The following is a 15831-nucleotide window of genomic DNA, read 5'->3' on the forward strand; positions in this document are numbered from 1 at the left end:
GCCAATAGATGGAGCTCAAGGAAGTGTAGTTCACGAGTAGGTTTTGTGGAACCAGAGAAAGGTATGGTGTGTTGCAGATGGCTTCCTCTGTGCATCTGTTCACAGGACATTCCTACTATTGGTGTCTCTTAGAAGATCAGTTCTTATCCTTTAACTCTATTCTCAAACCCTATTATAAACGTTAGCCTACCTTCTTTCTTTCATTTCCTTACCTGCATGTGTGTGAGCATATGGGATTTTTGTGGAACTTCAGACATCATTTCTTGTGCATATTTGTTCTAAAAAACTGTTCCTGAAATTGTAGATTGATGATTGAAAAGGCTATAGCTTTGTGACTGTCAAGTGAGGCAAAGCTGTTCTGCCAGTAATAGCTATACTTGTGTTTCTGAACTGTTTCATTTCCTTTTTAGACATATCGCACTGTGCTGCTCTGAGCTGCCAGTATCGCTGTCATTCTTCTCCTTCGGGAGGGATGTGTTACTGCCCTGCGGGATATACCATAAGTAGCAATGACAGTCGTACTTGTATTGGTAAGTGAAATACAGTGATTGCAGATATCTGGTACCTTCTCACAGCTCAGTGGGAAAGTCTGGATACTGGGAAGCTGAGTTCCAAGTGGATGATTGTACTGGCAAATAGAGAATTTCTAAAGTCAGCAAAAGAATAACTATCTAAATAGTACAACAGCTGCATGGTGACACAGAAAAAAAACAAACAACCAGATATCATAAGGATGAATTCAATAAGACTGTTAAAGACGTAGTGAGAGTATGATCATGTTTAAGATGATTTAATCTTGGGTGCTTCTTTCATTATCAAATTGTGTTAGAAGTCTTTTAGTGATTAGATGAGCAGAATATGTTCCTGCTCCAGAGATGTGTTGTGCTGTATGGACGGAAAATCAGGTAATGATGAAGTGTTCAGGACTTTTTGAAAGTGGATGAATGTGAAGACAGTAGAACATTTGTACTTTAGAATGAAAATGGGGCTTTGTATTTGCACTATGGAATAGCTGTATCTTCTATGACATACGAGTATAGACGTTATCTATATAAAAATGAATTTTTGCAAGAATGTAAAGGTAAGTGAAGTATTTTGGTGCTTGATTTCTGTTCTTTATCTGCTGTAAATTGGGAGCACAAACTGTTGGTGATATGAATGATTTATCTCAGTAATTGGAAATATAGTAACTTCAGAATCATGATATTTAGCACTGCCTAATGACAAATATTTACCCAGATTCTTTTATCAGCTTTCAACCCAAGCTGTGGTGCTTGTGGTATTAAAAGTATTCCAGGTGCTCCATCTCTCATGAGATTTCTGTATTGTCAAGAATACTAGGTAGCCTGGGGCTGTATGAGCTGCAGTGGCAGCATGGTTGCTCTTAATAGAAAGGAGGAGTCAATGCACTGACTCCAGGCACAAAATTGTTCTTCCAGTCTTATGTGGGAAATACAGTAAGGACACATTTGCAAACCTGGTGCAGTTTAAGTGAGTCTTTTGTTGTTCTCCTTGACTACCTTGTAAACCTAGCTGTCTTGGAAATTCAAATCAATGTATTTTGGTTTGCAGAGATGCACTAATACATTTGTAGTGAAAGAAACACTTGTGATGGAGGAACAGCGTAGTGTACAATTCCAGATCTTATTTTAAATCAGTCCTACCGGTTTACAGGCAGAATTAAGCCATAGTATTAGCAAAGTGTATCTTCTCTTCATTTGCTTTTATCTCACTGTATACTGATAATTTTTAACATGCATGGAAACTGGAAAGCTACTGACAACATTTTTTCAGTACCAAAATGTACTATCTAGGAAATACTTCATTTTTACTTATGTGTCAGCAAATATTTAAAAACAGAAATTTCAGTATGAATAATATTTGAGATTTCATTTTCTCCATTTTTGGCTTAATAGTAGAATTGCCAGTTTCCAGCAATGTAGCATACTGGTAACACTGAGTTTTCAAGTGAAGGAGGTCAGGCTTTTAATGTCACAAAATCATGTGTTAAGTAGTGTTAAAAATCTCCTGAGCTCTAAATAACGACAGATATCATGAGACATCAGACAGTACTCAGATCTGATTTTTTAAATTATTTTTTTTCAAGTCATAATTATAAATATGCATGCTTTTACAAGAAGGTTAGGCAGATACTTCACAGTTTTGAAAGTAAAAGATTCTGCAGCAACTCTGGAAATTACTTTTAGAGCATATCTGTGAGAACTTGCTGAGTTGTCCTTGCTGCAAACTCCACTTATATAGTATTTTGCGTGCCAAAGTGAACTTCTTTCGTTGTACTTTTTGCTGTCTGGTTCTGGTGTGCAGCCAGCTTTTAATTGGAAACCAGACAACTGTGTTAGCACGGTACCAAGTCTGAGCTAGTAAACACTGCCTTTTAGCAGGGCTTGTGTGATGATTTCATGCCAGTGGCCAAGTAAACTCCACAATACCACTCTTTCACTCCACCCCCTCAAAGGAAGAAGGGGGAGAGAAAATATGATTAAATTAAAAAAAAAAAAGGGGTGGTGGTGGTGAAATAAGGATAATTTAATCAAGGGAAAAAGAGAGAGAAAAAAAAATAAGTAAAGGCTGCACAGAAGCAAGGAGAGAGAAAACAATTATTATCTGCTTCCCATCAGCAAGCAATGCTCGGCCACGTCTTGGGAATCAGGGCCTCAATAAGCATAGTGGTTGTTCGGGAGGACAGACATTTTCATAACAGGAGCCCTCCCTTCTCCTACCATTTTTCCAGTTTTATGGCTGAGCACGCCATCACAGGTATGGATTATCCCTTTGGTCGGCTCTGGTTGGCTGCCCTGGCTGTGTCCCCTCCCCACCTCCTGCCCACCCCAGCCTGCTGGCCTTGGGGGGCTTGGAGAAAGTCTTGGTGCTGTGCCAGCGCTGCTGAGCAGCAGACAAAACGTTGGGGTGATGTAGGTGCTGTTCTAGCTACAATTGCAGAGCACAGCACTACATGGGGCTGCTGTGGGGAAAGTTAACTCCATCCCAGCCAGACCCAGTACAGCTTGTTAGCTTGAGCTCAATACTACGCTCATGTTAAGATATGGCTCACCTTCAGAGAAACCCAGCCAGGTGTGCATGTGTGTGTATGAAATGTACTTGCATCTAGTGCAGCAAGAATGCTGCATAGATATGTGTTGTGGAAAGTAGACAATAACATCCCTTCCCTTTCCATCATTTTTTCCTCTTCACCTGGCAGGTTTTTTTTTTTTTTTGGGTAGGTCACTGGGCAGCAAAACAGTTGTTCTCTTATCTAGAAATAGAAAATTGAAGCATTTGTGAAAAAAAAAAAACACATACAAAACTTCTTTTCCCATGCCATCATTTTGAAAACAGATATAAAACAAGCAGAGAGGACGAACTTGAAGCTTCTCAAATACAATACCATTCCTTTTATACAAATCATTGTTTATAAATATACCTTGTTCACTTAACAGATTTTGACGACTGCAAAATGTGGGGTGTCTGTGACCAGCTGTGTGAAGATCGTGTGGGACATCACCAGTGCCACTGTGTGGAAGGTTATTTCCTAGAGCATCATCGACACTGTAGGGCCAACACTTCAGGTTAGTATGCAGAATTGCAAGAGTCTATTGCTGTTGTTGGACTAATAAATAGAGTTTAAAATGGGGCAGCTCACATAACTATAACATACATCTGTGTTTGGTGTTAACTCTGGCCTTGAGGTTTTAAGGTCAGAACAGCATTCAGAACATCAGCAGAGATCAACAAGAGACTGGCATGTATGTGCTGGCACCTGTAGAGTGGTGGAGCTGGCTGCCTGAGCAGAGCTGCTTCTTCCCAGAACGATGGCTTCTGGTCCCCAGCCCTTATTCAAAATTCATGACTTCCTCAGATCTGGGAGGTCCTTGCCAGAGCCGTACTTAATAGATGAGTTCTTATTCCTGTGGGAGGCAGTTTCCTGACCCGCTTGCTGTGGAACTTGGTGGGAGCGAGAAATCAGGAAACTTCATTATTTTTTAGGAGGACTGTACCATGCAGGAAAATGTTTTTGCTGAACTGTGAGTTCAAACGCAATAATGCTTGCCTCACACAGAGTGTGGTTCCCCGTCAACAGTAGGCAGCTCCTCCTGGTTGTTCACCTCCTGCTCTGTTCTGAAAGCAGACCCTGGGAAGCTCTTTTTTTGTGGAGATGTAAGAGCCTGCTAGGCTTTTGTGTGAGGCAGGTGTTCCTGCCTGCAGGAATGGGAGTCACTGCTTGGCATGGCTGATTAGCAGTCTTGCTTTTCTGAAAAGCATGAACTGCCCAGTTCCCTCCCCCTTCTTTCTTTGCAACTGCTGCAGAGCAGCCATCATTCTGCAATTTTCTAAGTATGACCTCAAAAAAGACAGAATTTTTGGAGCTAATGAAATTTGACTGTATTAAGATGTGCATATGGCAGCACAAGGAAAGATTATTCTGTTTTGAGAAAAGTTCTGTATCCTTCACAAGAATCTTTCCATTCAAACTAGTGTGACTTTTAGGCCACTGAGTTGTTCTGAAAGTGTTGATTTTTCTATCATTATTGTGGAGTTCATACATGCTCTAAATTGGTTTCCTTGGATTCATTTTTACTGGGGAGGGTTCTCTGTGTAAGGTGGGTAATATTTGGACTTAAATATATTCTTCTCAGACATACATTAAACCTTTCAACAGACACCTACTTTGGAAATGAGCTTTCCTTCAAAGACTTACTGGAATCTCTCTTCTGCTGTAAGATATAGCAAAGATCTTCTGAGGAGATGAGGGAATAAAGAAGGTGGAAAGAGCAGTACAGAAAAAGCCTAAGGAACATGGTCTGCCTGCTGGAATTAAAGAATATCTGAATCCCGTTGGGCAGAAAAATCTTAAGAAAATTTATACTTTGATTAAAGGAGATAGGAGAGTTGAATCTTTAGGAGTTAAGATGCACAGAAGTTTTGTAAAAGTTCTATCTGGCAGAGCTTTAAACACGTATTGCTACCTGGTTTGCACCAAGACTGGAAACTAAAGGCAAATCAAAGCAAATTAGTACTCACATAGTACCATCTATCCAGGATGTATATATGTATATATTACAGTGTCCCTTTGCAAATAGCTCAGTTGCAGGGTAGTCATATATTTGTCACCCCTGCTTTCAGCTGGTATTGCGTCAATTATTTTTTCCAATGGCCGGGATTTACTGATTGGAGATCTTCATGGAAGAAGTTTTCGTACTTTGGTGCAGTCGCAGAATCGTGGTGTTGCAGTTGGAGTGGACTTTCACTTTTATTTGCACAGGATCTTTTGGACTGATACAGTGCAAGATAAGGTGGGTAGAAATTTCGAGAATAATAAATTTTTTGGTATGTGGAAGTAGAGAACAGCCAGAAGCTGAATGTGTTGATAGGCTTTTATTTTTGAGAGCACAAGCTGGCCGTATTTTTGTTTTCTAACAAAAAACCTCCTTGAAATGTTTTATGTTAATGACTGCATTTTTCAAGCTATACTATTACATGTGACATATTTAACAAAGAATCCTATTATGTGGGAATGTCTTGAGCAACTTTTAATTTTATTTGAGATGGAGTCCAAAAAACTAATTAAGAGAAATAGTAGACATTCTTTCAAAACTGAACAATTTTTTCTCGGTAATTTTTTGGAACATGATCATTTAAAATGTAAAAACTGTGTGCCTTCCAAGATGATAAAAATCAAATTTCTTCATATACTTCAAATAGCACTGTAATTGAGCTTAGATAACAAATATTGACAGTATTTTGTGTAATAAGCCAATATTTTGTTACATTTTTTTTGAAGAGGAAATATTTTAGCTTCAAGGTAGGGTATAACAGAGTAATTAAAAAAAAAAAAACAAACAACAAAAAACACACAAAACAGTCTGGAGACCCTGGTGAAAGCTAGACATCACCCTTGTTCTTTCTTCTCCATGTGTAATTTAATGAAACAAAAAAAGTCCCAGGTCAAATGCTGAAATTCCAGAATCTTCATCCACATGTTGGCTGCCATGCAGAGTAAAGAAGAATCCATGGCCTGCCTCCTGCTGACACCACGTATGCATCAGTTTGGTGTCACTGTCATTACGAACCTACCCAGAGCTGAAAAGTAGCAGTTTCACTACAGTGCCAATGTTCCTTTTGTTGGAAAGCACACTGCATGGCTTTCAAGTAGGACAGGAAATGAGCACACAAATTTTTACTTGTTATCAGTTCTGGCATTTTTATTTTCACTGCAGAGAGTTCCTGTTACTGTGATTGCATTGACAGTAGCTGTGTTAAGTCAGGGTTAAATCTGAACTTTCATGAGATAGGAGATTTATCTTATGTCTGTAAAAGGTGCAAATACAAGGTAATATGTGTTTTTCCACTGCACACCCCATATGGCCAGGACTGCCTTTTTATCTGCCCCAATATTGTTCAATCTCAAGTAATTAATTAGGATTAATTATTCTAATTAAGTCATAACTAGAGCACCCTGAAGGAAACAATGACATTAAGAATATTCTTGTATGATATGCATTTCTGTTCTTAAATTATACTTAAATTCTAAGTATTGTTAGGGATTTATTTTACTTGTCTTTGTTTTTTCTTTTCAAAGATTAAGATGAACTAAACCAGAAAATTGTGGGTTATGTACATTGTCACCTTTAATCTCATGTAGTGTACTGCCTTCTCACCTAATGACCACAAGTTCTTCCATCAGCAAGGTTTCCCAAGAACACAATAGACGGTTAATGGTTTGCTCAGTTATCATTATTTGGACCTGAAGAATATTTAAAATGATACAATCATTTCAGCTGTTATTTTTCTTGCATATATTTACTTGTGGTAATCTGTATTTTCATACAGATACATTTCAAACTTCATGCTGTTGTTCTGAGAAAGGGATAATGATTCCTAGCTTTTCATATTACCCAGCGTTAGAATCACATGACTTCTGTGTAATAAAAAATTATTGCATTTATGTTGCTCGCTTCATGTAGTTCTGAGCTTGCTTGTAAGATACTACTTCTACTTGGAGCATGATGCTGTTAAGATGAGCTTTAAATAAAAGAGAAACATAAGCAATGCTGAGCCTTCTTTCTGTTTGGATAGAGCTTTACTTCACTTTCTTCACTTTGCAAAGTAAATTTTCCTTGTGATTTCCCTCTAATGGTTGGTGCAGTAAGAGCTCCCCCATTGTTTCTGGTCACCCATGAGAGCTTTGCTAAAGCCTGTTAATTTATTTCATTTAATGCAAATACTGTTTCTTGACAGATTCCAGGAAAGCAATATGTACTTTCCTCATCTATTTTTTAATCCAGAAACCTACCATATTTGCTAAAGAACAAGGCTATTTTAGCTTCTTACTTTATTTTTCTGAAATGGTAGTTAAAGACAAGCTTCCTGTATTTCTTGCATTGTTTTCAAAATTTTTGCCAAAAAAAAATAAAATATTAAGCTGTGCAATAGCTTAGTAAGTAATTTGGTTGTATCTAGTGGTCCATTGTGAATCTGTGCTGAGTATGATGATAGATAACTCGTGATTAGCAAAACATCTTGAGTATTGATAATTGTATTGCTTTCAGGTTTTTTCTATTAATATTGATGGATCTGATTTCCAAGAAGTTTTAAATGTTTCAGTTGACACACCTGAAAATCTAGCAGTGGATTGGGTTAACAATAAACTGTATGTGGTTGAGACCAGTGTGAACAGAATAGATATGGTTAACTTGGATGGAACAAACCGCGTCACTCTTATCGCTGAAAATTTGGGAAATCCTAGAGGAATAGCACTTGATCCAACTGTTGGGTAAGTGATAAGTGTCAGGTAATGGTAAAATATACCAGAAACTCCTTTATTCACATGCACTAGGAGGAGAGGTAACAAACAGCTCAGGGAAGTCATTTTAGAATCTTATCTAAAATCATTTAAACATTTACGTTCTATCCTAAACTATTCTACATTACTGTGGGAGAGCTGTACACGGCTTTTATTCCCATTGTGTAGTGTCTGTTTTATTGCTTGAGCTGTATGTGCACGAGCACATATCTGAAATGTATCTGTATATGTACAGATATGTTTTCAGACATATGTATCTGTCTGAAAACAGACTGTGGAGTTGCCTCCAAGACTAGAAGTTATCCGTGAAGATTTCTGTTACCATCCCCAGATCTCCTACTATCTGAAATAAAGTGGTGGGGTGAAGCTGGGGAAGCTAGTGTCTCCCAGCCCAATAGGCTTCAGAAATGTATGTGAGCCATGGAAACTTAGATCTTCAGAGAACGGCAGGAGGAACTTTGTGCAGTTTACAGTGATGGATGCTGCTTTCACGATGCGTGGATTTGTCACCGGTTTATTCTGGCAGCACACTTAAGTTTGTATTTTACAAAGAATACTCAGTATTTCTGAGGTCTTTTGGGTGAAAGCATGTTTCTTTCTGGATTCATTCTATAAAAGAAAACGCTGATCACTTCTTGGGCAGGATGCATGAAGTGTGTTTTCAATGTATGCTGAGAATTAAGCTCTGGTCTGAAAGACTGCTGGTTTTAAATGATGACATAGTTTCGAAATACCATGTAAAATGTTGCTTTTTGGGGGTGAAATCTCACTGAAACATGAGACTTTTTTTTTTCTTTATAGTTACTTATTTTTCTCGGACTGGGATAGTCTGTCTGGTGATCCTAAAGTGGAAAGGGCCTTCATGGATGGCACAAACCGCCAGGATTTGATAAAAACAAAGCTAGGCTGGCCTGCTGGAATAACTCTGGATATTGTATCAAAAAGGCTTTACTGGGTTGACAGCCGGTTTGATTACATTGAGACTGTAACTTATGATGGGCTTCAAAGGTAGGAGAAATATTATTCCTTGGAGGTTAGAGATATACTGATTATTTTGTATTAAGGTCAAAGATAAATTTGTCTAACAAAATGGGATTCATAAGGGATGAAAATTACAACATAATGAATGTGATGTACCTTGATAATCTATGGTGTCATACTACTTCTGGAAAATCCCAGTTCCTTCATCATCCTTTGTCTTGTTTCTACGTTGAATACCTGCTTACGCTTTTTTGTAATCATAGAATCATAGAATCATAGAATACCCCGAGTTGGAAGGGACCCATAAGAATCATCAAGTCCAACTCCTGGCACTGACCACACAGGTCTGCCCAAAAGTTTAGACCATGTGACTAAGTGCACAGTCCAATCTCTTCTTAAATTCAGACAGGCTTGGTGCAGTGACTACTTCACTGAGGAGCCTGTTCGAGTGTGCAACCACCCTCTCGGTGAAGAACCTCTTCCTGATGTCTAGCCTAAACTTCCCCTGCCTCAGCGCAGTACCTATAATGTACTCTTATAGCTCACCACTATAGTACACATTTTGACAGTGCCTGCATTTTATTATTTTTGAATACTATACGTTGCCTTAGACCATCCTATCTTTGCATCTTTTTCACAAATGAATTTATTTAAATTATTGATCTCCAAAGCGCCACTTGGTGTAATGGGTATTAAGTGCATTGGGTTTTGATCTTTTTACACTTGATATATCTTTGTTGTCAGAAATTACATCCTCACTCACCTTATTGTGATGCTGTGGAAAATATATCAGCATGCAAGAAAGGAGCCTTTGAGTTTTTGTGGGACTGTGCTTTAAAGTATAGTGTTTAGAAGCCTCCTTATCTCTGTATCTGTGATAGGTCTCTGTTACTCAAACACAAGACAAAATTGTTCACTTTCAACATACCTCTTACATAGTGACTTGAAAAGCAGTCCTCTGCTCAGCTGACAGGCTTATTGCTCAATGTGTTCTTTCACTTGCAAAATTCTAAAAATAACACTGATATCTTTGATCTGCTCCTTTGTCTGTATTTTTTTCAAGGCTGTTTTCAGGGTTTAATAAGGCAAGAAAGTGTTTAGTAAAATCTCTGGTTTTTGGAGATAAAAACTTATCGCTAACAGCAACACCAAAAATCATGTAAATGTTGTGCAAGTGGGAAGAGAAGATGTCCTAGTCAGCAAACAATGTTAAAATACAGCTTACTGTCCAATTAATTGCATTTCTCATGCCTACAGCTTGAACCTAAATCGCCCTGAAAACCGTTAAACTGTAGAATTCATCTAATTTGTAGATCTTCCTTCAAGACTCTATGAAAATAATCTTGTAGTGTTATTGTTATGTATTGTTTTGAGGGCTTAAATCTCTCTCTCTCCCCCTAATATTTATCCAGAAAAATATTGTTCCAATGTCTTGCAAAGAATAGACACAATCTCTTCGGTTTTGCATGAGTGGTTAATTCAGGCCCCATTTCCACAAATCTCTTTTTTATTTTTATTTATTTTTTATTTTTTTACTGCCTACACTGGATTTTATTTTTGGCCCGTGGCTGTTGCAGCCCTAATATTTTTTTGTTCAAGGCTTCTTGAATATTTTAAAATATTGCAGGTATCCTTTCATTTCCTCTGTTAGCTGCTTTCTAATTTTCTCTCAGTATTTATGAATCTTTCGTTGTGTTTTTGATCATTCACTGTTTTCCTGGAAGTGGATAACATTTTTCATTTCCCTGTTTTCACTTTTCGATGTTTTATGCTTATGTATCCTGTATGTTTAACTTCCTGTCTTTGGTTCATTTGTTCCTTTTTGTCTGTATTTTGGCCGCTTCCATGTCTAGAGAAGTAAAAGCTAGTGAATAAATTAATAAGGCTGTGCTTTTTGATCTATTAAGAGAAGTTATTTTCTAGATAATATTTCGTAATTAATTAAAAATAAATCTTTATAACAGGAGAACAATAGCTCATGGAGGCTCAATAATTCCTCATCCATATGGAATCACTTTATTTGAAAACAATGTTTATTTCACTGATTGGACCAAAATGGCAGTGGTGAAAGCTAACAAGTTTTCAGAATCAAACCCTCAAGTGATCTACCAGTCTTCACTGAGACCTTACGGAGTGACAGTTTACCATGCTGCCAGGCAGCCATATGGTAAGACAGTGACTAGCTGATTAATAGAGATTTAGGAATTATATTACCAAAAGATGCTAAAAATTATGGAAGACTTTTATTTTGCCGTAATGAACAAATAATTATGACACACAAATTTTTAGGACTGGTCTTTACCATGCAGTGCATTCATCCAGGTCCTGTAGCTAATGACATATCAAATGCAACATTTAAAAGTGGGGCTTACAAAATGTGTTGATATTTGGAAGAAACAAACTTGTGCTCATTGAACAGTTTTGGCATTTGGGACTTTTCTTCCTCAACACCACAGTAAGGGTGAAGTTGGAAAATGCTACCAGTGTGAATGAGTTTTGTGAGAAATATTTATAAAGTAGATTTATATGTGGAAATTACCACCTTAATGGTGGCCTCAGTGCTGTGTGCTGAGCATATCTGTACAGAGCTGAATACCTTGAATGCTGGTTAGCTCTGGTGGGTCTTGAGTGCATTCCTGGATGGAACTGTTGTTGTATGATTTCCATGTGATACAATTCCCACAGAGTCCACATGATTTATTGTGGATGATGGAAAAATCCTGAAAAATCAAAATTATGATAAAAAAAAAAAAAGCCATTAGGCTTACAGCTGAAGTTATAATCCTACCTATATTATTTTCCAGTAAGAAATCCTTGTGGAAATAATAATGGAGGATGTGAACAGATCTGTGTTCTCAGCCACAAAACAGATAACGATGGACTGGGTTATCGCTGTAGATGTATACTGGGCTTTGACCTCCATGTAGATGGACAGCACTGTGTTGGTAAGAAAATGCCTTATGATTGCTGGAAATGGTAATGTTCCATTAACTGTAGAGATGTTTCTGGAACCTCTCTTCTGTAGCATTGTGAGTTCAGTATGTAAAGGACTTCATGTTTTTCTATCACAACTCCTTTTACAGCTTTAAATATAATAATTTCTGCTGATGTTCACTTCAAGCCGCAATGACTTTAACTCATGTTCTGTAGCATTTTAAGAGAGTTTGTTATGGATTGTGTGTATAATTAAGCTCTTTGCCCTGAAATCAACCATGGGTGCTTGCTAATATGCAGATTTTGCATTATTTTTAACATTTCGAACTGCTCACTTATAGTATTGCACAAATCAAGTTGGTCTTCCTTTGAACGAGTATGACAAGAATAAGAAATTCAGGCTTGGGGTTGTGGGCTTCCATGAGGAATCCTCTGCTCTCCGGGTGGAGAATTGTCACTGGGAGGTTTGCCATGTGCAGCTATTGGCAAATTAAGCCAGATATCTTGTCTGCAGTTCTACTATTTAACCATGCACTTGTACTTCTGGGTACTCAGATATTGTCTGGCAGTAAGGTGGCTCCACAAAACCTTTAAGTTATTTTTATGTAGATCACTGTAAAGAGATCAACATAGAAGATCTCTGCATCCATAGGGATAATGTTTTCTATGAAGGTATATCAGGACCACAGTAACAACACAAGAGGAAGACCTAGCTACATCACCTAATATTCTGGATTGGTTTTGTTTTTCTTATTCTATTTTATTTTTCATGTCTGTTTATATTTAAATTCATATTGTCTCATGTTTTCTTCTTCCATTTCTGGGATAGTAGTGCTGCCAAAGGAAAACAAAGCTTTACAATTAATGCTCAGTTGTCTCACCCAGTAGGTAAAGACTGTGTCTGGTCTTTCCTTTTGCAGCTGTGCAGCAGTTCCTGCTGTTTTCATCCCAGCTAGCAGTGCGGGGGATCCCATTCAATCTGTCTAGCCAGGAAGACGTGATCATACCTGTAACAGGAAGCCCATCGTATTTTGTTGGAATTGACTTCTATGCTCAGGATGACACCATTTTTTTTTCAGACACAAGTAAAGACATGATCTATAAACAGAAAACTGATGGTTCAGGTGAGAAGCGTTCTTTAGAAATGAAGAGTAATTGTGGTATGAAGAGTAGAATGTATATTCCAAAAAAACAGCACAAAAAATCTCATTGTGAGATATACAGAAAAGTCTGTGTCACCTCAGTAATCTGTAAAATGTTTGTTAAAACCGTTTGTTCAACTCGTATTAAGCTCGTGAAAGTAGTTAGTCAAAAATTGTCTCCTGTTCTCTGACAAACTTGATGAATGTGATTTGGAAAGAACTATTTGTAGCACTTGTTACAACTTGTATTTGTCATCATCTGTCTGTTTATGTATGAGACTGAGTTTCTCTCTTTTATTTCCCTATCTGGAGAACAGGATGCTTGTCATGATACTGCAATACAGAAAAAGAACACTATGTTTGTGAGATTTTGGGAGTCCTATTTGTGGTAGTGTGAAGAGCCTATCTAATTTGTAATAATGATCAAAGGTATATTAAGTCACATGTAGCCTTCTGAACTTGCTTGATGTCTTAGATCAGAGTAATGGTAGACCACAGCTGACAATCGCTATGGAAAGAATAGGTAGGTTTGGCTGTTGAGTAAGATGTAACTAGAGGGACCGAACAATGGCATGTCCTTACTGACCTTCATTCATGAAACTCCTTCCAGTAGAAGGTTGTTTTTTCTCATCTTGGCTAGTCATTACTTCTCTTTTGGGTTTGTGCTTCCTAAGCATTATCACTCCTTCACCTGGAGCAAAGGGCACACCCCTACACACACACTTTGTTATTGTCTTTATATTAAGTAGCACAGAAGTAGCATTTTTACCAGAGAGAAGCACTAGTTTTGTGAACAGAATAACACATTCAGGTTATTTCCTCTGTTCCTAAATATGTACAGTGATTGAGTGTGTTGTAAATTTTAGGAAGAGAAATTCTGACAGCTAATAGAGTGGAAAGTGTTGAAGATTTGGCCTTTGACTGGATCTCAAAGAATCTATACTGGACAGACCCTCGGTACAGAAGCATAAGTGTGATGAGGCTGGCAGATAAATCTAGAAGAGCTATTGTTCAGAATTTAAATAATCCTCGATCAATAGTGGTTCATCCTGTTATTGGGTAAATTATCTTTGATTCTCACTTGAAACTATATAAGCAAGCTAACCTATTTTGTTCACTACCCTATAACGTTATTTAACACTAGCCTTAACTTTGACTGTAGGCAAAAAGGATCAGGAAAATATTCTTTGTAATATTTGCACTTATTTGCAAATATTACCTGGAGGATGCATTTTTGCTTGGGTCTTCCTCCCTGATGATAGTTAATTGAAATCCCTAACAATTTGAACAGATAACGTACATTTCCTGTCAAAAGGAACAAACCACTTCAGAAGATGTTGAAAATCGTTGTCCACAAGATAAATACTAATTGTCAGTACCACTACCAGTTGAGGAGGGGAGACGGGGTCAACAAAAAGTTGTATTTTTTTTAAGGTATGTGAATATGTGGTACAAATAAGAATGTCAGTGTTGTTCAAATATTTGCTCTATTTAAGTACATTATATAAGTGGGCTTAAATGTCATCTGATGTGTCTTCTTATGTGTCCTTTCAGGTATATATTCTGGACAGATTGGTTCCGTCCTGCTAAAATCATGAGGGCCTGGAGTGATGGATCCCATGCCTTGTCAATTGTGAATACAACACTAGGCTGGCCTAATGGCCTAGCAATTGACTGGAGGTAAGAGCAATACAGTTGTGTAAATTGTGTGCACTGGCACTTTCTTGTTGAAGATATTTTTTTTTTTCCAACTTGTTAGAAAGCCTCTGAAATGCAAGATATTTTCAGACAACACCCTTCCTTTCCTCCACCAATAACCTCTTGACAGATTTAGTATTGTTAATAGAGAAAACGTTAGTTCTTCCTAATAACATCTTTTTTCATTGCTTTTACGTATGACATTTTCATTACTTTTAGTTCTCTAAGGCTGTACTGGGTGGATGCCTTTTTTGATAAAATTGAGCACAGTACCTTTGATGGGCTGGACAGACGGACTCTTGAACGTATTACTCAGATGACTCACCCATTTGGCCTTACTATTTTTGGAGGTAAGTCTGACATTGAAAAATATTATCTATTAATATCAAAGAATTTTGTTCATATGATGATATGTGAGATAAAAAAAATGCTGTCTTTGCAATATTGTTTTTGTACAGAAAGCTGATGAAAGCTTCTGTAAAAATGTATGTTTAATACTACTATTTTTTTCTAAGTCTGCTTTTATGTATATTTTTATTTAAATCATTTGAGTCAGATCAGTTAACTCAATTAGTGCAACAAGGCAGATATAATGTAGTAATTACAGCTTTCAAGTTGGGTGCTTGTGCTGGAAAGACAATGTAAACCACCTCCCTAGAGATGATCAAAAATTTCAGCATTTTATTAATTGTATGTAGAGTTGATTGGATTTATGGTGTGTGTGAAGAACAAATGCAGCATCTGATGCCTTTTGATATTGGGCAAAAATATCTTTTAAATATTTTAATGTTTTCTAAAGAGAAGTCTTAATGAATTATTTTAAAAACTGTCCTGGAATTTGAAATGTCAGGAGAGTCTGTTACATCTGTCTGGCTCTAAGTTCTGTCTGCCTCTGACTGAAGGGACTCACTGCCTCTGAAATAAGTCCTTTAGTCTTTTTCAGGAAACAGCTATGAAAAATTATTAAATTTACATGAAGTGCCTTGTGGTTTTATCTTGTGATGTTTGATCTTTTATGTCATTTTGCACTGTAACTGTTGTATGTTAAATGTCTTTCAAAACAGGTTATGCTTATTTCACTGATTGGAGACTTGGTGCAATAGTTCGAGTGAGAAAGTCTGATGGAGGAGAAATGACTATTATTAGGAGGGGCATTAGTAACATTATGCATGTGAAAGCATATGATGCTCATTCCCAAATAGGTGAGCTCATTTGTTGTGCAGATGAAAAATACAAAATAGGGAATAAGAGACA

General features: G+C 37.3%; 1 protein-coding gene across 1 annotated transcript in view; it reads left to right on the plus strand.

The window, feature by feature from the left end:
* The window catches only part of LRP2 (LDL receptor related protein 2), a 118204-nt gene that overhangs the window by 33439 nt on the left and 68934 nt on the right, over positions 1-15831 (plus strand). Inside the window, 12 exon segments of the mRNA XM_040562367.1 lie at positions 411-530; positions 3459-3587; positions 5143-5312; positions 7569-7792; positions 8624-8830; positions 10768-10970; positions 11608-11748; positions 12658-12861; positions 13746-13938; positions 14434-14559; positions 14797-14927; positions 15642-15779. Of these exon segments, the coding sequence (XP_040418301.1) occupies positions 411-530; positions 3459-3587; positions 5143-5312; positions 7569-7792; positions 8624-8830; positions 10768-10970; positions 11608-11748; positions 12658-12861; positions 13746-13938; positions 14434-14559; positions 14797-14927; positions 15642-15779 (1986 nt within the window).

Source organism: Cygnus olor, chromosome 6 (genome assembly GCF_009769625.2).
Source record: "Cygnus olor isolate bCygOlo1 chromosome 6, bCygOlo1.pri.v2, whole genome shotgun sequence".
Taxonomy (NCBI): Eukaryota; Metazoa; Chordata; class Aves; order Anseriformes; family Anatidae; genus Cygnus; species Cygnus olor.